General features: G+C 47.3%; 6 protein-coding genes across 6 annotated transcripts; 3 read left to right on the top strand and 3 right to left on the bottom strand.

The window, feature by feature from the left end:
• Positions 1-520: 520 nt before the first annotated feature.
• On the bottom strand, positions 521-1,039 carry EDB91DRAFT_376798 (uncharacterized protein). The gene is made up of 2 exons (XM_041327055.1): positions 824-1,039; positions 521-766 (listed from the first exon to the last, which is right to left on the bottom strand). Exons 1-2 carry the CDS (start codon positions 995-997, stop codon positions 605-607), a joined length of 336 nt encoding a protein of 111 aa, XP_041168797.1. The 5' UTR covers positions 998-1,039; the 3' UTR covers positions 521-604.
• Positions 1,040-1,968: 929 nt separating this feature from the next.
• Positions 1,969-3,822, top strand: EDB91DRAFT_1240482 (uncharacterized protein; the record flags this gene model as incomplete). The annotated part of the gene is made up of 5 exons (XM_041322026.1): positions 1,969-1,996; positions 2,042-2,642; positions 2,707-2,830; positions 2,875-3,324; positions 3,382-3,822. 5 exons carry the CDS (start codon positions 1,969-1,971, stop codon positions 3,820-3,822), a joined length of 1,644 nt encoding a protein of 547 aa, XP_041168796.1.
• A 2,577-nt stretch (positions 3,823-6,399) lies between these two features.
• EDB91DRAFT_1089048 (uncharacterized protein) lies at positions 6,400-6,901 on the bottom strand (the record flags this gene model as incomplete). Its single annotated transcript, XM_041316552.1, has 3 exons — positions 6,400-6,523; positions 6,584-6,702; positions 6,746-6,901. 3 exons carry the CDS (start codon positions 6,899-6,901, stop codon positions 6,400-6,402), a joined length of 399 nt encoding a protein of 132 aa, XP_041168795.1.
• Positions 6,902-7,578: 677 nt separating this feature from the next.
• Positions 7,579-10,127, top strand: EDB91DRAFT_376648 (uncharacterized protein). Its single transcript, XM_041327054.1, has 3 exons — positions 7,579-7,936; positions 7,982-9,258; positions 9,316-10,127. The coding sequence occupies exons 1-3, from the start codon at positions 7,909-7,911 to the stop codon at positions 9,754-9,756; spliced, it is 1,746 nt and encodes a 581-aa protein (XP_041168794.1). The 5' UTR covers positions 7,579-7,908; the 3' UTR covers positions 9,757-10,127.
• Positions 10,128-10,813: 686 nt separating this feature from the next.
• On the top strand, positions 10,814-12,116 carry EDB91DRAFT_1089046 (uncharacterized protein; the record flags this gene model as incomplete). Its single annotated transcript, XM_041316551.1, has 5 exons — positions 10,814-11,015; positions 11,201-11,339; positions 11,391-11,522; positions 11,617-11,793; positions 12,017-12,116. The coding sequence occupies 5 exons, from the start codon at positions 10,814-10,816 to the stop codon at positions 12,114-12,116; spliced, it is 750 nt and encodes a 249-aa protein (XP_041168793.1).
• Positions 12,117-19,870: 7,754 nt separating this feature from the next.
• On the bottom strand, positions 19,871-22,371 carry EDB91DRAFT_1351777 (uncharacterized protein; the record flags this gene model as incomplete). Its single annotated transcript, XM_041326143.1, has 9 exons — positions 21,975-22,371; positions 21,562-21,892; positions 21,440-21,508; positions 21,141-21,371; positions 21,030-21,083; positions 20,909-20,971; positions 20,589-20,861; positions 20,247-20,537; positions 19,871-20,167 (listed from the first exon to the last, which is right to left on the bottom strand). The coding sequence occupies exons 1-9, from the start codon at positions 22,271-22,273 to the stop codon at positions 19,871-19,873; spliced, it is 1,908 nt and encodes a 635-aa protein (XP_041168792.1). The 5' UTR covers positions 22,274-22,371.
• Positions 22,372-22,643: the final 272 nt, after the last annotated feature.

The following is a 22,643-nucleotide window of genomic DNA, read 5'->3' as shown; positions in this document are numbered from 1 at the left end:
CAATGTCATACTTGACATAGTATCGAATGGATGATAGACCGCATATTTGGTTCAGATATCAATACAATTCATTACGATCTGTTTTAAAACATCAAGTGAGGATGTCAGCACCTCGTATCTGCAACATATTTGAAACATTACAGTGTGGTACGATGCAGATATGCATTCTGCAGGGCTATGACTGCGATAGACAGGGATTCTGCCCAAATATTCTTGGCACCAAGAAATCACAATCGTGGCACGGGAGCGCTGAGGCTGGGGACGAGACTCGCGCCGAGTATTTGATAGCAATGACTCCGAGATTCCAGAAGCTTGCGATCCAGTCGAGAATATTGCGATAATAAGCGGCCTTCCCAAATTGGATCACAAGCTTCTCGGATCCATGTAGAGATGCTTGGAATCTGGATGCGGTGCAAAACTAGACAAGGTTTGATCATCGTATCCTACACATGGCATGGATACTGACAAGCCCGTCAGTTCCATCCATTATAAGTATACCCTCCGCAGAAGATGAACCTGAAGTATGGCAGTAGTAGGATGTGGCACGGTCGGAGTACTGCGAGGGGGAAACCTTACAGGGTCAACCCCAGCCCTAGCACCGATATCAAAGTAGGGGCACAAGAACCAGGCACAGCATGGGCGCGATCCCCGATGACAGTCCCGTCAAACTCGTCTCGCCTTCAAAGAGGGCTATGCAGAAGAGGATAACCAGAGGAGGGTAATAATTGCAACAATGGTGCACGGTGGTGGATAAGGCCGGATGGAACTGCCAGTGGTAAAGTTCGTGTGAGTCTGAACGAGAGTATAGAAAAACATGACTCACGCATACGCAATCGCCGTTTGGGTCATCAAAAAAATCATAGACAAATTTTTCATTAAGGTTGAAGTCGTGGCAGCTGCAGGAATGCACTGCTGCTCCGTAAGAAGATGGCGAAGATGTACTAGTGGCAATGATGGCGGTGCTGAGTAAACACATAGCATTCGCATTCAACGCCATTTTGCACACATCCACTATATAAGATTTCTCCGGCACCTAGGGTGTTACCTTTCATATGATGCGGACACGTCGACACTTACGAGGCCAGAAATCCCGCCCTATATTCAACTCAAATTAAACTATCAGGCCTTCAGGATTCAGCACAGACCAAGAAGATTGAAGCGCCGCTTTACTACAAGGGCCATTTTGCCGTTGTCAGGCCATCAGTGAAGATTAAAGTGCCACCACTTGCTTGTGATTTACGATCGCCCCAACAATGTTAACAGCATAATGTCTTCCCTCGTCGCATCATCCCTGTAAATGTTTCCCTAGCAGCCTTACAGAGCCAGAGCCTCGAGACAGCCTCCGAAAGCGTATTGGAAATGTACTCTGCCAGGCTAGGTCACGGGTACTCTGGCTACTCTGGGTTTGCTTTTGGCTGACATTTTGCGAGACTCGTGTCGGACCCCGGGATGCGCGAAGTATACCCCGCATTTTCACAGCAATTGGCGACTGCTTAAGGCTGTCACAGGTCATCCCATTTTGTGCTGCTGGGTTCTCATGCTTGATATCATTGGTTCTTCGGCTGCGTCGAGGAGTTGATTCAACCAATCCACAGCCCTTGGTCGAAGTCATGACACCCTCTTTGCTGATCCTGTGGGCAGTTCCTCATAGGCAGTGACTGGTATGTTCCTGAATTGTGATAACGAAACGCGGTGGGAGGCCGCCTTAGATATCATTGGCAATCGTTTAGCCCATTGTTCAGACTCAGCCATGTTATCTGCGAGACTTAGCTCATTGTTCAGACTCATAGCCATCATCGTTATCTGCGAGATTCAGTTACGTTGATGCTTGGCGCTTCGCCCGAGTTTCCCTGGCTCTGAATTGGGCGTTCTCAGAAAGATGAGTGTTTTGGATGGCGACCTTGAACGCAGCACAAAATCTCTGTTCATATAAATTCGTACGTGCACTCCGCCATATCAATTCATCTAATGTCCGTGCTCATGAACAATACAAAGCGTGAGTTAGATGACTCGCAATGACTTTTTCTCACCATCCCCCTAGGAATCCTATCGTTCCTACTGCTGCTCGTGTTTATCCAAGGGACACGCTCAGCCCCCAATTTTACCAACTGTCTCATCAACTTCCGAAATAATGCCAATCAGACCCTCGATTCGTCTGGATTAGTGGATGCCAATGGCGCAAATATACCAAACGTGTCGTCAGACATCTTGAACGCAATTGGATTCACCTATGACACTTGTCTTTCGCAGTGCGGTGAGGGAACAGAGAAGCCCACCTGGGCAAACATTTCGCAGCAGTTCGGCGCCTGGCTATTGCCCTACCTTGCGCTCATTTCTCAGCTGCCTTTCGGTGCAAGACATAGAGTTGACAATCTCATGTCTGCCATCCTTACAGTCGGTTCACCGGTGCTCGCCGGTTACTCGATGATTCTCACCGTCCTCAATGCTAGGTGGATCAGCCGTCGGTTCGAGAACGTGTCCTTCCCTAATACTGGAAACGCCGTCCGCATCCTCATAAGCCTTCAACAATCTCCTCTGAGAATAACAAATCAAGACTCGCTCCTCAGCTCTCTCGTTGTCCTGCCGGAGAATGATGACTGGTGGCCGACAATTGCCGAATTTCTCGACTACACTCACACCTGGTCCATCGCATCTGCGACATCGATTGCCTGGGTCATCATTGCAGTACTTGTTGACAGTCGCCAGCTCACTAACGGATGTCAATGCTAACATCTACTCCAACGGCCAAGGGACGGGATCGGTGTGGTTGTGGCTTATACCAATCGTCATTGGTTGGCTGCAGCTATCTCCGAAGTGCGACTATGCACGCGTCACAAGGGCCTATAGACAACGCGGATGCAATGGCATTTGTAGCCTACCGATTATGGAGTTGTAAAAGCATCAGACCGTCTCCTGAAATGCGAGCAGTGTCCATTGATAGCAGCATTCGCAAAGCCTTCGTCTACCGACGAAACTTTAACTCCACCCGTGTATAACTACGCCAGGGCCATTTCATGGTCTCGGTCGGCGGAGGATGTCCTTGATGCTTTTCGAATGGCCTCCAACAATGCTAGAGCGCACAGACCGGTTAGAATGGGGCATATGTGGAGGAACGCGAGCAGGAGGAATGTCATTGAGCCCTGCAACAGGTCCGGAAACCCATCCGAAGTCGATGCCTACTGCAGACTTCCCACATACGCTGTTCGAAGCCGATGGGCTTCAGGGATGTTCTCTCGCATGTTTGTTGCCTCGTTGCTGCCCCTAGCTTTGCAATGGGCGACAACTGGAGCCGCGGTGCTGGTTGTGTATTCTACTCCGACTGTGGTAAGCATCGCTTGATGCACTTACCTGCACCTGTCGCTGACAAAAAGGCCATCGCAGGGTCTTGGCTGTAGATCCCTCGGTTACATCCTCTATGGCGCAATGGCCACGATAGTATGGGCTATGCTCGTTATGTCGAGTATCCTTTCGCACTACTCATCTTCATGCTCAAACCAACCGAGGAATATTTTCTCATCTATGCATCTCGCAAGGGTACTATCGAACCTTTTGAGATGGGGTGGGAAGTTATTGGCAATTGTCAATGCAATCTGGATCATTGCGGCCTCAATGCTGCAATTTACGAATATCTATGATAATTGTTACTGCAACTCGAGTGTGTTGGGGAGAGGGGTCCGTGATGCATACTTCATCGTGATAACCGATGGATTAGACTTAGGTTACACTAAAGCTGCTTGGTTCGGAGCATTAGCTTTGACTTGCTGTACCTCTTTGGGTTTCATTTTCTTCATGAGTTTATTGACTGATCTCGTACCTACGTGAAGTCTAGGACGATCAGACGATAATATATACCATATTACAACCATATTATACCATTAGTTTATGCAACGATTAGCCGGTGTGCCTTCGTCGATATCTTGTTCTTTCCTTTCTTATGATACTGTACCTTCAGCTATGATTCTGTTTGATGCTAGTCACGGATTGATCTTGTTTCTCCTTGTCAATGTCAGCCTGGGAGAGTGTGCGAACAGATAACATGATTCGGGTCAGAAGTCCCATTGAACTTGTCTCGCCTTCGAAGGTGTAGCCCGAGGAGACCATTAATGCGATGGCATCCGGTGGACCGTGGTGGATAAGGTGGGTGTTAGCTGAGGCGACAGCAATCCGAATGGAATTATTGAACTGGTTCTTCGTATGAACAGGAGTGCAGAAAAACACGGTAAAATACGACTCACGCAAATGCAGTCGCTGTTTGGGTCATCACAAAGGTCATGGACATTGTTGTCGGGGTTGCCATGCAGCCGCAGGACTGCACCGTTGCCCGTGGAGGATGGCCAAGAGGCGTAAGTGGGACGCAAAGATGGATGGCGGAACCGTTGAATGTCAAAATGTTCGCATTTGCACGCGTCCACTATACAACATCTCCTAAGTCGATACCTATAGGATGCTCGAGTTTGTATGCGGACACGTCGACGCTGGCAAGGGATCTCGCCTTATTTCATCGTTATCGGCAGTCCACAAGGTCTTTAATTGACATCATGGAAGATCGAAAATATTGAGGCGCTGTTTCAGTCATTTGGCAATACGAATCGGAGTAAGGATCAGGCCTCAGGTATGCTTAATGTTACAAAGCATATCTGCAGTCCCTGGTATCTGTCGAATCCTGGAATTCTTAACTACACTATTATTGTGAAGGAAAAGCCGTCATGTGTGTAGAATACACCTTGTCGATCTTAACTTCTAGGACAGGAGAGTCGCCTGTAAATAGGTGAATCCGAACGATGTGAGGATGAGTGAATTTCGGTTAGTGTCGCCGCGAAGCGAACTGAAGTGGAAATTTGACACACTTTGTTAGACTTCGATGTGAACGAAGGTAGTCGAAGTGCACTTCGTTCCATTTCGCGAAGTCGGCAATAGACGGGAAAACTTGCAGCAATAAACATAAAAAAAATCATGCTAAAAGATGACTGACGCATTATCGCGCAAATGCGGTCGCCGTTTGAGTCATCAACGAAGGTCACGGACTTTGTTGTGGGTGTGGAAGTCATGGGAGCCGCAGGACTGCACTAGCTGCTCAACTGCTGCTCCTGGTGGATGGCGAAGAAGTATAGTTCAGTGGTGGCGGTGGTCCTAATCAGAGTTTGAAATTTGAAATAAATATTGGAACCCAACCTACTGCGGTGCGTTCAAGCTGGAGGTTTTCTGGAGACAGTACTTGCACTTGCTGCTGTGCTGCCATTCATAGGTCGGCACTCCTGATTTGGTTATCGATGTCATACTTGACATATCGGAGGAGCGATAGACTGCGCAGACAGAATAGATGTGCTTCCATTGGAGTGATAAATACAAATCATTACGATCTGTTAAACATCAAGTGAGGATCTCCCAGGGAATCACAAATGTTGTACATCAGCTACAAGAGCGCTCAGGCTGGGGACTCATGCCGAGTATTTGACAGCAACGACTCCGAGATTCCAGAAGCTCGCGAGAACAAGCAACTTGCTAAATTGGATCACAAGCTTCTCAGATCCACTCGGATGCGCTGCAAAACTGGAGAAGATCTGATCCATTATAATTATTCCCTCCACGGAGGATAGGGCACGTGGGGTGGCCGGAGTACTGCAAGAGCGCTGAACGGCGACGCTACAGGGTGAATGCTCCAGGCTATGCTGCCAGGCTAGGTCACGGGTACTCTGGCCACTTTGGGTTCGCTTTTGGCTGACATTTTGCGAGACTCGTGTTGAACCCAAGGATGTGCGAAGTATTCTCCGTATTTGCACAGCAATTGGCAGCTACTTAGGGTTTTCACAGGTCATCCCATTTTGTGCAGCTGGGTTCTAATGCTTGCTCCGGATCCTCAGTTTCTACTACCCAGAGGCACACGTCCATCTTGCATCACTGCTTGTCACCCACTATTGGTCATATCGATCATCCCGCTGCGCCGAGGAGTTAGTCCAACCGATCCACAGCCCTTGGTCGAAGGCACAATACCCTCTTTGCTGGTCCTGTGGGCAGTTGGAAACAAGTAGTGGCCAACGACGAGAACACTGAAGAAACACACGAAACAAAATACAACCACGTTCTGGGTTGCAGACGACGACGACAGTAGGCACGAGCTAAGAAAAAGACTTGTCTATGATGCAATGAACCATGTGTATGTGTACGTAAGCTACCAGGCTTACAACAGCACTACTATCATTCCGGGTAATCTGCAACTTTTTCAGCAAATCTTTTGTAGCTCGTCAACCACTTCATTTTATCTTCCACGAATTTAGAGAGTTGTAGATTCGTACCACCTCTATATAGATCTGATTTTTGCTCATTTTTAGGACGTTGTGGTGTGGTGTCGGATGAAAGCCGAGAAAATTCAGGGTCTGACTGCTAATCTGCAAAATATGGTCACGTCGTGTCACGCCTCGGCGCAGCACCGGCACCGTCAACTTTGACTCTCCGCAGCTCTCGATCTGTTGGCGTTGAGTCGTCGAACTTGAAGTTGTTGAAGTTGTGCAAAGCTCTGAAAGTACTGAATACAGCAATATATTATTATTAAGTATCGCGATTCATGTAGTTATTGTGATTGTACTGGTGATATGGTCCTGAATAGAGCTGACGGCCTGCGACATCATATATCTGTGCCTCACCACCAACTCGAACATCTGCTCTACCAGCCGGCGCAAAGTGAGGAATATGTGGAGGCTGAAGCTGAGGTGCGGAATGGTGCATGGGACAATATGGGGGTGCATACCCGGGTGGGGGAAGATCCATGCGCACCATCGAGGGTTGACTCGGAGGGATAGGCTGTGGCTGATAGCCACCAAATGGTTTGTGCATTGAATTTTGACGAATCATGTCTTGCTTCGGCTTTCTTCTGACGGATAGTACGCCTGTGGTTTGGTGCCATTGTAACAAGGATGCGAGAATGATGCAAGAGGAGACGACACAACACAATGCAAGACTTGGTGTGGAGAGTGCAGATGCCGTGCACTAGCCGAGTGTGCCGTAGAGGAGATTGAATTTCTTACACTCTCTCCTATCTGCTGTCACGTTTTCATACATGTCGTCAATTCTTCCTCTATAGCATCTTAAAACAACAGAATGACCTTTATCGAAATTGTGTTCTGGAATCCTGACGAGGTGATTGTCATGCTCCAGGTATAACTTTGTGAATATATCTGTAGGATCTATGGGATCTGGATGATTTATGTTCCTGCATGGTTACAAATTACCACTATTTCATCTCTCGCAGCTCCAACACTCAAGAAATTTTCATTCTACTTGGACAATACATCATCTATAAGTAGTCTACATATGCCTGAATTTTTTTGAAGTGAGTCGAGCAGCGCGTTGAGGTGTTTTGAACATTTTGCATATTACATGCTAGTTGCAGATTACCCGGAATGATAGTAGTACTGCGGGCAAAGTCGAACAAGCGAGGCTCACGAGATTGAAATCGAAAATCACTGCCAAATCACTGCAGCCATTTCGACAGTACTAGTGTCATTTTGTAATGTCATACGGAACATAATCTGATTGGCCGCCAATGGACGTGACACATGCGTGATTTTACATCTTTGTCACATTTGATTTCCATCTCGTGGGCTTCACCTATTCGATTTTGCCTGCAGTGTAGGCAGTACTTGGTATGTTCCTGAATTGTGATAGCGATGAGCGGTGGGAAGCCGCCTTGGACGACATTAGCAATCGTTTAGCTCATTGTGCAGACTCAAAGCCATAGCCATGTTATCTGCGCGACTCAGTTACATTGATACTTGGGGCTTCCTGAGTTCCCCTGCTAAAATGGGTGTTCCCAGATCTAGAGATAAGCGTTTTGGTTGGCGACCTTGAACGCAGTATCAAATCTCCCCTCATATAAATTTGTACGTGCACTGTGCCATATTGATACACCTGATGCCCTTGCCTATGCACAATACAAAGAGTAAGTTTGATGACTCATAACGACTCTTGCTCACCATTCTCTTAGGGATTCGATTGTTCCTACTACTTCTCGTGTTTATCCAAGGGACACGCTCAGCCCCCAATTTTACCGTCTGTCTCATCAACTTCAGAAATAATGCCAATCAGACCCTCGATTCGTCTGGATTAGTGGATGCCAATGGCGCAAATATACCAAATGTGTCGTCAGACATCTTGAACGCAATTGGATTCACCTATGACACTTGTCTTTCGCAGTGCGGTGAGGGAACAGAGAAGCCCACCTGGGCAAACACTTCGCAGCAGTTCGGCGCCTGGTTATTACCCTACCTAGCGCTCATTTTTCAGCTGCCTTTCGGTGCAAGACATAGAGTTGACAATCTCATGTCTGCCATCCTCACAGTCGGTTCGCCGGTGCTCGCCGGTTACTCGATGATTCTTACCGTTCTCAACGCTAGGTGGATCAGCCGTCAGTTCGAAGACGTGTCCTTCCCTAACGCTGGAAACGCCGTCCGCATCCTTATAAGCCTTCAACAATCTCCTCTGAGAATAACAAATCAAGACTCGCTCCTCAGCTCTCTCGTTGTCCTACCGGAGAATGATGACTGGTGGCCGACAATTGCCGAATTTCTCGACTACACCCACACCTGGTCCATCGCATCTGCGACATCGATTGCCTGGGTCATCATTGCATACTTATTGACAGTCGCCAGCTCACTATCGGATGTCAACGCTAATATGTACTCCAACGGTCAAGGGATTGGATCGGTGTGGTTGTGGCTTATACCAATCGTCATTGGTTGGCTGCAGCTATCTCCGAAGTGCGACTACGCACGCGTTACAAAGGCCATAGACAACGCGGATGCCATGGCATTTGTAGCTACCGATTATGGAATTGTAAAAGCATCAGACCTCTCTGAAATGCGAGCAGTGTCCATTGATAGCAGCATTGCAAAGCCTTCGTCTACCGACGAAACTTTAACTCCACCCGTGTATAACTACGCTAGGGCCATTTCATGGTCTCGGTCGGCGGAGGATGTCCTCAATGCTTTTCGAGTGGCCTCCAACCATGTTAGAGCGCACAGACCGGTTAGAATGGGTGATATGTGGAGGAACGCGAGCAGGAGGAATGTCATTGAGTCCTGCAACAGGTCCGGAAACCCATTTGAAGTCGATGCCTACTGCAAACTTCCTCGATACACCGCACGCAGCCCATGGGCGTCAGGGATGTTCTCTCGCATGTTTGTTGCCTCGTTGCTGCCTCTCGCTTTGCAATGGGCAACAACTGGAGCTGCGGTGCTGGTTGTGTATTGTACCCCGACTGTGGTAAGCATCACTTGATGCACTTACCTGCACCTGTCGCTGACAAAAAGGCCATCGCAGGGTCTTGGCTGTAGATCCCTCGGTTACATCCTCTATGGCACAATGGCCACGATAGTATGGGCGATGCTCGTTATGTCGAGCATCCTTTCGCACTATTCATCTTCATCCTCGAACCAATCGAGAAATCCCCTCTCATCTGTGCATCTCGCAAGGGTACTATCGAACCTTTTGAGATGGGGTGGGAAGTTCTTGGCAATTGTCAATGCAATCTGGATCATTGCGGCCTCGATGCTGCAATTTACGAATATCTATGATAATTGTTACTGCAACTCGAGTGTGTTGGGGAGAGGGGTCCGTGATGCATACTTCATCGTGATAACCGATGGATTAGACTTGGCTCAAACCAAAGCTGCTTGGTTCGGAGCATTGGCTTTGACTTGCTGTACCTCTTTGGGTTTCATTTTCTTCATGAGTTTATTGACTGATCTCATACCTACGTGAAGTCGAGGACGATTCGACGATAATATATACCACATTACAACCATATTATACCATTAGTTTATGCAACGATTAGCCGGTGTACCTTTGTCAATATCTTGTTCTTTCCCTTTTTATGATACTGTACCTTCAGCTATGATTCTGTTCGATGCTAGTCACGGATTGATCTTGTTTCTCCTCGTCAATGTCAGCCTGGGGGAGTGTGCGCAGATGACGTCAAAAGTCCCTTCGAACTTGTCTCGCCTTCGAAGAGGGTGTACGCAGAAAAGAAGCCCGAGGAGACTAATACACCGATGGCACCCGGAGGACCGTGATAGATAAGGCGGGTGTTAGTTGAGGCGACAGCAATCCAGCTGGAATTATTGAACTGGTGCTTCGTATGAACGGGAGTGCAGAAAAATGTAGTAAAGGACGACTCACGCAAACACAGTCACCTTTTTGAGTCATCACATAGGTCATAAAATTTTTTGTCGGGTCGAATTCATGGCAGCCGTAGAACTGCACTGTCGATCAAAGTGTTTTTGAGACAATTTGACGACTGCACGTATAGCATCCAGCTTTGGCTATGCGTCGCTTGTGACCAAGGAATTATATGTTGAGATTGTCAGCAACACACTACACTCGATGCTCAAACTCTCAGCTCACCACATATATAATGCGACTTCAAAAATTATGGCAATGTACTGCAGTATGTCGTCCATCGCCGTGACAGGTCCGCACGGACGCGAATACGGCGATTCAAGTCTAGGCCTTTCTGAGGACAACGCACAACGAGCTAAATCATCGAGGCGAGACGGTGTGGCGGAGATGAACCGGTCAACGACGTGTCAATAATCGTGTATGAAGAACAAACAAATGAGAAGTACCGAAAACTAGGATCTGATCGTCTGAGATGGGTATTGCTGCATCGCAATAAGGGTACTTGAATGTTCTCCCAGCCATGCGCAAATGCAACATCGAAATCCAGTTCTGAGGGAAAGCTTGGCCTGGGAGGAAAAATCGAATCAACAACTTAGCCCAACGTACATAGGTCAACTATAATATTTCGGCACTTGCCGAAATGCACTCTGCACCGTACGCTTATAGTGGCTTCCATAGTACGAACGACCGGGTTTCACGATCAACTACTACAACGTGTATTCCCTATAGCAAGAGGCACCCGAAGATGAATTGGAGGACGGAGCTCGAGAGCGTGCGAAACGTAGAGTCCCGAATCGATCGTGGGGTGGAGAAGTTGCTTAATGAAGGAGGAACTCGAAGAGGTCTGTCGTCGTGCATACATTCCCTCCTTACTTGCGGTCGACGTCTCTAACCTTTATCGGGCTGTCAGAAAATCTTCATATCCTGCCTACAGCGCTTCAACTCACCATCCTATCCGTGGTCCCAAACCTTCTCGCTGTAGCCTACCTCCACTCCTAAAATATTATCGTTACCTGAATCCAATCAGGTTCTCCCGAATACCTACGTCAGCTCATATGTGCCATTCATCATCACTTCGCTGCTGGTGCTGCTACTGCATGTCGCGCGCAGCGCTGCATTGGTCGGTATCACGAGCTTCTCTATATAACAAGACTGCAGGCAGAACAGTACGTGTCCCCTAGCCTGTCAATTAGACCCTCGCGAAACCTGACATGCAGTGGGCACAATATCTCTCCCATAAACTTCTTCAACTTTTCAGGTCCACCTGGCACCCGGTCCATCTGGTACAGATACTACGACGGCTGCCACGCCGTGCATACGTCATTAACGTGGAGGTCGAGAGAGGCTTGGTGAGGGCTGCTAAATATCCGGTGTGTCCTCTTCTAGTTCACCGTGCCCTATAACGAATGACTAATGACGAACATTATTATAAAACCGATTCAGTCCTCTCCTTCTCCCAACTTCTCAACATCCCCTCCTCGCCAACAAACAAAACTCCCCTGAAAGCCTCTTAGCAACAGAGATCCGAGATGACTGTGAAGGATGGGATCAGAGGAGGGAGAGCGCGCAGAGATGGTTTTGGGAGGATGAGGATGCGGAGATGGACATGGAGAGGACACGGTGAGTTTGGATGTTTTGGGAGTTTCGGGGCTTGATGGTGCATAATACCGGGAACACCTGATTCTCCATCCGCGCAAGTGGACATGGTAGTTCGAATAATGGGCGCGCCGTTCGTGGTTTCGAGAGGTGTATGCTAGGAGGGCGTCTTTCCGCTTGCGCTACGTTGCTGAGGTTGGGTGCACTGGGAATTTTTGTTCGTGGCATTAACTTGATGACTTATTAGGTGCCCACTGTCCAAGCTATGGCACTGTTACTTCGCACTCAAACACTCTTTCTTTGCAAACGAAGCCTCTGTTGAAAATGGGTGTTTTATCACAAAGTAGAGCGCTGCTACTGAGAAATGTCCCCCTTCACTGGCGCATTCTCTTACATGTAACATTCTGTAATATTCCGTGTTCAGCGTCTGACGGTCTTCCCCAAGGATATTACAGCTTTGCATTCCTCGTCATACTCGTCCTTACCTTGATCTTAGGCTTTACTGATACTTTCCCCAGTTCATTTTAGCCAGTGGTAGTTGATAAAACCAGGCAGCCCAAGGTTCAACTCGAGCCTACTCAGCTACAAGAATCTGCGAGTTGAAATTTGACTTGACGTTCTCCTAAAATGTCCTCGCTACTCGCATCGTGATAACCGGAGCTCCTCGTCGGCAGACCATCGCTCCACACAGGCATTGATACGTTCTATTTCGTCAATTTTTTACACACCTACTACCTTGAAATTCTGCCTTCTGGCGCCATGGTGTAGTGACGGAGGTTTATGGCGGTTCTTGTGATTAACTCGTACGTTACCACTACAAGATTCTTACTTGACCCACTGGTGACTGGCATTGTCATGTCCGTCAACATTACCTGCATGCGTGTGACTGTGAACGGGTACTCCCCCATCATATATGCTATCGGCTGAGTCCCGATTCATGACTTTTAATTTTCAAGCTTATGGCCACCGGGGCTATGATATCTCATTCATTCACCCCAGCTATACAAGTTGAGTTGGGGTGTTCTATTCAATGGTCTCATTGCTCAAGCGGAAATGAAATTTGACGTCCAAAAACAACCATCAACCCAGTAATCAACTACGAACTACGTCGTGAATAACAACACCAATAACGAAAGCAGAAACACGACTCACTCATGACGTGTGAGCTCCTTGAAAGTCCTTTTCAAGAAGAAGATTGGCAATACGGTGTCTCAGTAACATCATTCTATTAGAAGGCGCGAAGGGTGAGTCAAGGGGTTGATCCAGCACAAACTATTCATACTCACATAACACTTTTTAGAGCAGCACTGACTGTCGACGGCGCAATATCCGCCGTCCTCAACACATCGTCGGCTCCCACTTAAAACATCTGGCATTGCGCTGACAGACATAGATACTGTCAAAGCAGCCACGACGGCGAGGAAGAAGGAACGCATTGGTTATACAAAGTGATGTGGGATCTGGCAGAGTTGAGAAGGGTTCTTGAGGTGGTGTATGCTAGGGGAGAGGGCCTGCTTTTATGTCTTGAAAATCTCGTTAACCATTCTGGGAATGAACAATGGATGTGGTAATGTTATCATTCGTCGGCTCTGCGACCGGCAGGAGAAATGGAGGCTAACAGCTTATGGATAGACTTGACGTGACTAGGCTCGGTGTTTCACAGTGAACTTGTCACCATAATGTGAGCTCACTGACATTTAAGTACAGGGACTGGATCGGAAATTCGGAATGTCTTTCGACAGACAGATCGGGTCCGATTAGGCAGCACAACGTCGGCTCTGACTGACAAGGAGAAATTGGGGCTAAAGCTAACAACTGTCAGGATATGGGTAGTGATGTGCCATATAAAGTACGTACATATTTCGTCTGGTGTAGACGTTCATGCAGCCGTGAAAGATAACGTAATAGCAGGTGTAAAGTTTATCGCAAGGATATCCTAGCTTCACTAATAGACTCCTTGCATCTCCTTTTTATCTCGCGTAGAGTCGTAATCTCCGTGGTTAGACTGCCCTGCATAAACGACCTTCCGAAGTTCCAACTTCCGACCGGTTCTACGATGTCTGATCATGACGCCTGAAGTCTGCACGCTGCAGCCGCCAGCGATCGCTAGATGGTAGAACACCAATATGATTCGTTGTGATCTATTGAGAAACATAACACAGTGTCAGTTCCTCGGCATCTGCAGATATATTTGAAACATCACGTTTAGCGCCCGGTGGTACGATGCAGCTCCAGAACGTATGTTCCGCAGTGCCGCTGTAAAGATGGCATAATGTACGAGGAACAATATCTGTACCACTGTATGATAATCAGCGAACCACCTTGCTGGTATAGACCTGTACAAACCTGTGCAGGCGCCCTGTTCCGCCGATGGGAGAGACCTCTCGAATGATGGGTCTGTATGTCTCACAATCACCAAACATCCGAGAAGTCTACTGGAAACGCATCATGACGAAGCCGAGAGAAGTTAAGACATACTCGTTTTGCGCAGCGGGAGTGATTTGTGATGCATGAGGTAAATTATCACTGTTGGCGCATTTTTAAAATACGGTGCCTGTGCAGGCGGGCCAACCATCAATGGAACTATAATCATCGAAATCCTCGGATATGGATAATCATGGATGCACAAAGCTGGACATTGTAGTTCTCATCAGCATACGCGTACGTCGCCTTAAGTGTTTCAGCCGACGCCTAGGCCTCACCTTTGATGACAGGCTGCACTGGAGTACATATAGACTAACCAATCGATAATGGACGTGGCCAAGTCAAGTAGTGGACTGCCCTCGTCTCTGCTTTGCATCGTCGGTATCTTTAAAAGTTTAAATACAGCCAAGAGCCCGCTCACCTCAGACGAGTAGGAGAACTCAAACTCAAATCCAAAGACGATAAAACACCGACATGATCTGTTAAAAAACATAACAGGTCAGTTGCAACATATTTGAAAACATCATCTTCAAGCATCTGAATCCTCGAGGTCAGTGGTGGTGGCGGCGGCGGTAGCGGCGGCGGTATGATGCAGACTCCAGTACTAATACCACTGATGATCTCTCAAATCTCAAATGATGTACCAGTCTCATGATCACCAAAGATCTTCGTCTGAGATATCTACACCTCCCCGGATAATAATAATAATAATGAGTCCCATCTCAAATGGGCGAGATAAGGAGATATGAATTGAATCATGTCTCTATGTACCTTACCCTTCTGGATTCTGGATGTCATGTGCATGTTAAGGGAGCAGCTGCAGCCTTTGCACGAGGAAAATGAAAATGATCAGCGCGTCTATATGGTGCTGGATATGCCCGTATAGGCGGGCTAGCGATGATCATACTATACTTTTTCATTTCTGTGATGTAGCCACGGAGTGAGCTTGACTTGACTTGAAGTTGTGTTCGATTATCGACAGAATGCGATGCGATGCCTAAATCCTCGATATAGAGATAGATATAGAGTACAGCGAAGCGAATCGATGAGTCGGTCACTTGAAGCTGCCCAAGTCTCAGTGACCAGCGGACGTCGCAAATAGTTTCAGCCGACACCTCACCGGAACCGGTCACCTTTGATCACAGCTGAGCTGGGGTACAAGGATCGGCGAATCGAAAACGCGGTGGTTCGGAGGTGGTTAATGGATAGCCTTGCCTTGCATCATTGCATCGAGACTCGTAACGAGTCCGTAGTTGCACTGCTCTGCATAAACGGCCTTTCGGGTTCTGCGACCTGAAGATTGAGTATGCGCACTGGAGCGATGGCGAGTATAGTAATGGAGAGACTTTCTTGCCAATGAACTCCAGAAATACAGAACCAGAACTAGATTAGAGCCATCAGAAATGTTTCATCATCATTGATCAAACAATTCCTCACAATATTGATATCGATACCTCTATATGGGTGCCTGAAGCTGTTTTCTAATCAAACCCCGTTAACACCACTGTTGACGTTGACATGCAAGGAGTGATGACTCCAATCGATAGTCCATATAGATTGGAACGATGACTCGTCGCATGCCTGTCAGATGCCTGACCTCCAAGTTGAAAGTTCCAACACGTTTTCCGCAAGATAACAAACTCGAGGGGAATATGAACGATACATGGTAAACGACATCTCGCAGATACACGCTGGAAAAGATATTGCTTACAACGTAGTTTTCATATGCTTGGTTGAAATCGTTCGTTCGTCGCCGCCGCGTAGTAAGTAGACAAGTTCAACTCGTTTGCGCACGTGTTCAAGTTGTTGACTCTTGGAGTGTATTTACACCACCTATACTTCCTTCTTAGTAAAGAGGACAGATGGGGCTTTTGTGTCCCCTTCAGTAAGCTAGGAATTCATTCGTACAGAGCACCGCCGGTGCACACCAGCAAACAACCGTGACCTCAGCGGTAAGTTATTTACCTTTGTATTTACTGTAATAGTGCTACATTGTTTGTTTAATGTTTACTCTGCGCCCAGTGATGTTCCCGCGCTTTTCTCCCATACACTGTCATCGTCCTCGTATAAACTCGCACACATGATGTACCATGTCTGTCAGTGCATGCAGTGATCTCGAATCAGACTCTTACTGACCTAGTCCGCGAACCACGTTACGATCGGACTGTCCGTGTAACCGTGCGTGAACAAAGTTCACGAGATCTTAGCAAGATATGAGGAAGAATCAATTATGTTTTCCGTAAGATAGGTTCTTCTTACATCGCCATAAAGTTCTGCCATAACAATATTCAGCACATAAAAGCAAGCCGTCTTCCTACCGTTCCCTCAGATTTATCTGATCCGATATCATATCCTTACAACCGATGCGTTTCTACTTCGTCCTCTCGGTTGTTGCTGTTTTGACAGCGTCATTATCTGCCAATCCCATTGACAGCCGCAGCGACGCTGACACCAGTGATACTTGTCACACCTATTGCAACTATGATCCCTGCTGCGAGGGAGAGGCATGCGTGGAGTCAGGCACTGTGAATAAAAATGGCCAAGTGAGTACGAGTAGTTCGCGTCCTGGATTTAACCGTGACTCACCGGTGTGGTAGGAAATCTGGATATGTGTGCAAGACTGAGTGGCATGTCGCGACAGTGAACTACAGTGAGTCGTGTTTCTGCTTTCGCATCGGTACAGTATGGTTAATAGCACGATGCGTGACTTACTAGTGGTTTCTTGCTGAGTTGATCAATGCGCATGCTTCTGAACAAATTTAAGTGCCGCTCGAGCAATGGATGTGTATCTCAAACAAGTACTTGAATACATAGCATATGACTGAAATACTTGCAATGCAGTTTTGTAGTCTCGTTGTAAGTTTGAACCTAGAAGCCCTCATGACAGTGTCAGGTGGGTACGATCATAGACAGCATGTTGAAACTGATACACTCATAGCCATACTGGCACTGAAGTCTGACGACTCTCCATAAGTCACCATGTTCCTTGTTTCTGTTTCAAGATACAAATTCCGGTCAGTGGCACCTGCCTCGAGGAATCAGAATGCTGCGTGACCTCCCCTGTCAAGCCTAAGGTCTAAGGAGATCTATTCCAAACCGTACTCTCCGCCCAAGGAAACTTAGTCACAACCTACTGCTCGACAAGCAGCTCCTCGACGACACCCCCAAAGTAAGCATTCGAAAGAGAATAGCTTCATGAGAGGAGAGGAGAGTCGAAGGAATGTGGACGGATATAGATAGCACCTTGGAAAAATGGATCTAGCCGTGAAACTGAGCATGAGGAGAAATGTGAGGACTGAACAGATGTGGTGGATAAGCGGAGACGATGGGGAGGTACTTCCGATAATAATCCTGTGGCGGCTTAGATACGATTGAATCAACTTATTGCACACAATTTAAGGCACGAAAACTTGATATAAGTCCATTGCAGTCACTGTCAAATGCATCGTAAAATCACCAAAAAGCGCGCAAAAGGGAGATTACAGCAATTTTCAAGAATAATGAGATTGGTCGTTTTTTTTTTCATGCGCGTCCGAATTTGGAAAACCGCCTATTTCAGATGTATCATAGTTTCATATCGCAACACTACCATCATATGGATATCGTAGCGGCGGCGAGCCCCCCATCCCCGACTCCGGCTGCCTACTCTCAAGTCACCCACGCCACATTGTCGCATTTGTGTTGACCTGGTTTAACGGAGCAGCTGTATATACGCATGTCCTAAGATATAATCACGATTCTTTTACCTCCAATGCCCTCGCAAGCTCAGTCTACTGCCTGAAGCCGCTCTGCTGCTGACTCTCTCGTGATTGTGGGTGACATGGCCGTCGTACTCGCTGGGTGGTGTGCGGAGATCACTCGCAGTGTGTCCCACCTTTGAGGACATCCGGGAAATGGAATTTTCCGAGTCCGTCCGGCTGGGTCCATCCGGGTGCGGATCCGTCCGGTTCACGACATCATAACTTTGATGCGCCGTTGGTTATCTTTATCTCTTGCTTCATCAGGAAAACCACGGATTGATTATCACGACTTAATAGTGACTTATGATGGATTTAAGAGACCCAAAATGAAAATTAAGAGTGATGCGGGAAAAGTCGCAAAAAGGCCAGTCGTCCTCTGATTTTGACTTAAATTTTCTTACAGCTGATTGCAAAATTATGCGGAAATGCAAAAGTTGGATTTGAGTCTCGGAAACACCCGGACGAGGACCCCGTATGCATGGTCGCACTGCAGCTGTAGAGTCCCAACGAGTCTGAGCAGTGAGTACTAGGGCTCCGTGACACTTACTTGAAATGCACAAAAACACCCAGAGCTCGCAGTAGCACCTTCAATACACAGACCTTCTAGAACACAACAGTACTTGATAGCTTGTAGATTTTGTCGAATTTTATCAGCCTAATAGAAGTCAAGTTTCGAACATTTAGAATAAATCCAAATCAATGAAGTGTATTTCAACCATTCTAAACTAAACTCAACAAAAGGTAAAGGAGATAGGTGTTTCGGGTTCCATGAGAGGTGCAAGAAGGTGTCGCAGGGGTTTTGGGTGCCGTGAGACAATGCAAAAGGTGTCCTGAGGGTGTCAGATATCACGAGAGGGTGCGAGAAGGCGAAGAAGGTGCCAGAGGAAGGTACAAGATGATGTGGGAGGGTGCACTGTGTGAAAGGCTACGGAGAATGAGTGTCTTTAGATTAGTAAAATCAAAAGAAACAGAGGGAAGCAGAAAAAATTACATGCACATGGTAGTAGCAAGTGAGTACGACAGGGAATACAACAAGGCCAGTATAGATGTAATGAGAACTGTACAGAATGCATTAATAAGTAATGGTAGAAACACGAGATAAAACAATGGAAGGAACTCATCAGCAGAATTGCGCCATCCATGTCCTCAGCATGAATGGAGATGGATCATGGCACCTGACATCCGGTCTAGTAGGTTCCTGCACAAAAATAATGCGTCAGACGCATCAATGATCTCCCGCCTGCTAGTCAGTATGCAAGGTGAGGATCAGTGAATCGCAACACATCAGAACATCACTCACCTATCCGTGTGCAGTGAAGGCACTGGCCAGAATATTTCTGGCAGAGTTTTTGCTGAGAACATCGTATGTGCCGTTCACTGCTGGCACTGAGTGCTGAGCCTCACTTCCTGTGCATGCAAGTGCTGTGCCCTTTGCTGCTGCCAGTTCGCTCAGTGTGATATGCTTATGGGGTTCTCGCTCGGGTGTTTCTGAGATCCAAATCCAACTTTTGTGTTTCCACATAATTTTGCAATCAGCTGTAATACTCACTGGATGGCCTATTTTTCGGACATTGGAAATGAGAATATGGCATCTTATAAAGCACCACATCATCTTTTAAAGTGAGAAAAATGTGTCACAATGTGTATGGAAAATGGCATTAAGTGGTAGAAAGTGAGAGTCCAGAAGGTCACAAAGATGTGGAGAGAGATATCAATGCAAGACAAGGGCAAAAAAGCGAATTGGAAACATGTGGAAAGTGGCAATCAATGCTGTGAACAACTGAGGGAAAGGCAAGCACAAGCAGATGAGTAAGCAAAATGAAGAAGACCTGCACAGACTCTGGCTCTGTTTAAAGGGAGTTGATTGAATGTGAAAACATGAGAAAATACTGACAACTCACTAAACCAAGGCACACTCATCGAGTTCTTTGAAGTTATCATTGGAAAGGAAGTCTTTGAGTCCAGATTTTGATCTCTTGAGAAGCTTCTGGGCCATTGAGGTGATGTCCCTTGTAAGGTTTTTCCCCTTCAGACGAGCCTGACTTCAAGAATGAGTTTGTTGCCGAGCCCCAATTATTGACCGAGAATGCATAGGCAGTTGAGGTCTCCTTTCCAGTGGCCTTGTTGAGCACCTTTGGTGTTTTGAGCATGAGCTTGCATTGTGCTGGGGGAGCTGCGAGTACATCCTCAATGTTAATTACATTGTTGTTGATGAGCCTCAGGGTGTGTTCCAACTGTACAAGTAAATGAGCATTGTCTTCGAGCAAAAGAAGAAGAAAAACAGCTTGCTGCGGCTGTGCATATCCCAATCACACTGCCAATCCCATTCACAACAAGAGTGTCAGTGTTGAGTGCCAGAACATCAGCATGACTTGTTGTTGTGTGGAGGTGGCCAGTGGCTATGAGCTGGAGCATAAATGCGGACTGGAAAGTCCTCATCTTGTCAATAACATCTGGATCTTTGTAAAGGAACCCATAATCCAACAGGAGGTACTCAGCAAGCTCACCAGGGCTGGTGTCATCATTGTGAGCCATAAAATCGATGATGATGGCAATTGCAGTGGAGCCAAAATTGCTGCACCACTCAGAGAGATGTTGATTAGTCTAAAATTAGATGTGAGATCAGGAAAATTGGATGGTCAAGAAACATAAAACACCAAAAACAGAGCCTTGCAAGGTGGGTGTGTACTCGGCCTCTGGATAGACAACATCGAAGGCATGTTTAATAGCTTCCAGGAGGGCATCATCACTGATGTTCCAAAGGTTCGGTTGACTTCCCACCCACAGGTAAATTGTGGGAAGGAAAACCTTAGGCCAATGCCCATCCTGACATGCAGGAGGTAGATCTGTGTTCTGGTAGGCCGATTGAGCCTTTGTCGCCTCAACCCAAGTGCAATCTGAGTCTGCCTCAGTGGACACTAGGGCAGTCTCTGACATGTTCATTTGCTCGGTTTTGACTTTGGCTTGGGTTTGACCTTTGGCTCAATTTTGACCTTCTTTGCAGGTGGCACCCTGGCATTGGTGGTCATAACGGTGGTCTGCAATAAAACATTAGTCATTCAATGCTGATATGGGGCCACAAAGAAAAGAACGTACCAAGGATGTTGTCCATGGAGCTTGCACTTTGGTGAGGGGGGTGTCTTGCATTCCCTAAGGCTTGTCAACTAACATTGTAGAGTCATCAACAAATTCAATGTCGCTCATTACCGAGGAGTCATCCTGATCATCGAGACTTTCTACGATTTCGACACTGGACTCCAATGCGAGTTTCCATTTTGTGCCACTCGCAACGTGGATAGCCTGTGGCTTGCGATGCTGAGTAGATGGTGGGGGAACTCCATCTGATTTTTCAGCGGCCAAGTGGCGGGCAGCCTCCAACATGCGAAGCTGAGAGGATGGTGGGGGAAGCTTACTGTTTGATGCCAGCCAAGGATTTAACTATTCAGCCCACAGGAAATTTTTCAATGGTCAAAGAATATTTCAATGGCCAAAGGAAAACCACATACCACTGACTTGCTGCCAGGTTCAACATCTTCAGACTCCAAGTCTGTGATATCACCAATCTGGAGTATAGGCTTTAAGAAGTGAGCTGTACGAGCTTGATAAATCAAAGGGAGAGATACTATACCTCGACTGGCTGCCTTCCCGTTATTTGGAATGCAGCCTCACATTCATACATGTCATCTCCCTCTTCATCACTGAATCCTCCGACCAGATTGTCAGCAGAGACAGCAGACTGAACATCAGGGCCTTTCTGTGAAATGGCCTGAGACCTAAGACTAGTTGCATCTGAAGCTGCTGTCATGGCTTGAGAGCGGGAGAATATAGTGGATGGGGGAACAGAGGCATGTGAATTAGAATGCAGCTGGGAGCGGCCTTCGGATGGGCAACTTGGAGGACTTGGTATGTCTGAAGCCCAGGCCTTGATGCGTCCACCAACTGAAGATTTGACAGCTGACCTAGTAAATTCCGCAGTCAAGTTGAGGAAGAAGAGTGTCAACTCAGTGAGCAACAACATGGCAGCAATTGAAGACAACATACGGTAAAGAGTTTCTTTTCCTGTCTGCAAGATCAACACTTGCAAACTGATCAGCCTTCATTGATTTCAATTGAGCGTCAACTGCATCTTTCAGTGATTTCTTGCCAGGTTTCTGCTTTGTGACAATCTCAGGCTCAGGCTCATCAATGCTCATATTGTCCTTGTTAATATCAGAGGTCAGTTGGCCGTGCCTTTCATTGCCTTCGACCTGATCCTCAGCTCCACTCTCGAGCCCCTTCAGTGAATTCACCCGTCTGAGACGGGCAGCCGGGCGTGACAATGTACGATAGAGACGAGCCATCCGGTGTGGGCCGGTGGCAATAATTGTACCGTGATAGACGAGTGGGCCGAGGGTGTGGTGTATCCGAGGCAAACGGATGGGCCGGGGGTATATAGTATACATGGTAGTATAGCAATGTACTATATAGGTGATTATGAATGGTGGTGAATCCAGTGTGTGATAGCGAGTGGGCTGGTAAATAAGGCACAATGGAGACGAGGGGGCCGGTAGATGAGATGCAATGGAGACGAGGGGGCGGGGAATGGGGTGCAATGGAGACGAGGAGGCCGGGGAATAGGGTGCAATGGAGACGGGTGGGCCAGCCGTATGGGGTGCAATGGAGATGGGTGGGCCGGTGTTACAGGGTGCAATGGAGACGGGTGGGCCGGAA

Source organism: Suillus paluster (genome assembly GCF_016628075.1).
Source record: "Suillus paluster strain FC165 chromosome Unknown EDB91scaffold_271, whole genome shotgun sequence".
Classification (NCBI taxonomy): domain Eukaryota; kingdom Fungi; phylum Basidiomycota; class Agaricomycetes; order Boletales; family Suillaceae; genus Suillus; species Suillus paluster.
Note: the sequence above shows the minus strand (reverse complement) of the source record. Positions and strands in the feature narration are given on the sequence as shown.

Bases quoted from the DNA above. Each gene is read 5' to 3' on its own strand.
- EDB91DRAFT_376798 (XM_041327055.1), bottom strand. From the start codon at position 997: ATGGCGTTGAATGCGAATGCTATGTGTTTACTCAGCACCGCCATCATT. The intron at 767-823 runs GTGAGTCATGTT...TACCACTGGCAG, and splicing joins CAAACGGCGATTGCGTATGC to TTCCATCCGGCCTTATCCAC.
- EDB91DRAFT_376648 (XM_041327054.1), top strand. From the start codon at position 7,909: ATGCCCTTGCCTATGCACAATACAAAGA. The intron at 7,937-7,981 runs GTAAGTTTGATG...CCATTCTCTTAG, and splicing joins GCCTATGCACAATACAAAGA to GGATTCGATTGTTCCTACTA. The intron at 9,259-9,315 runs GTAAGCATCACT...AGGCCATCGCAG, and splicing joins TGTATTGTACCCCGACTGTG to GGTCTTGGCTGTAGATCCCT.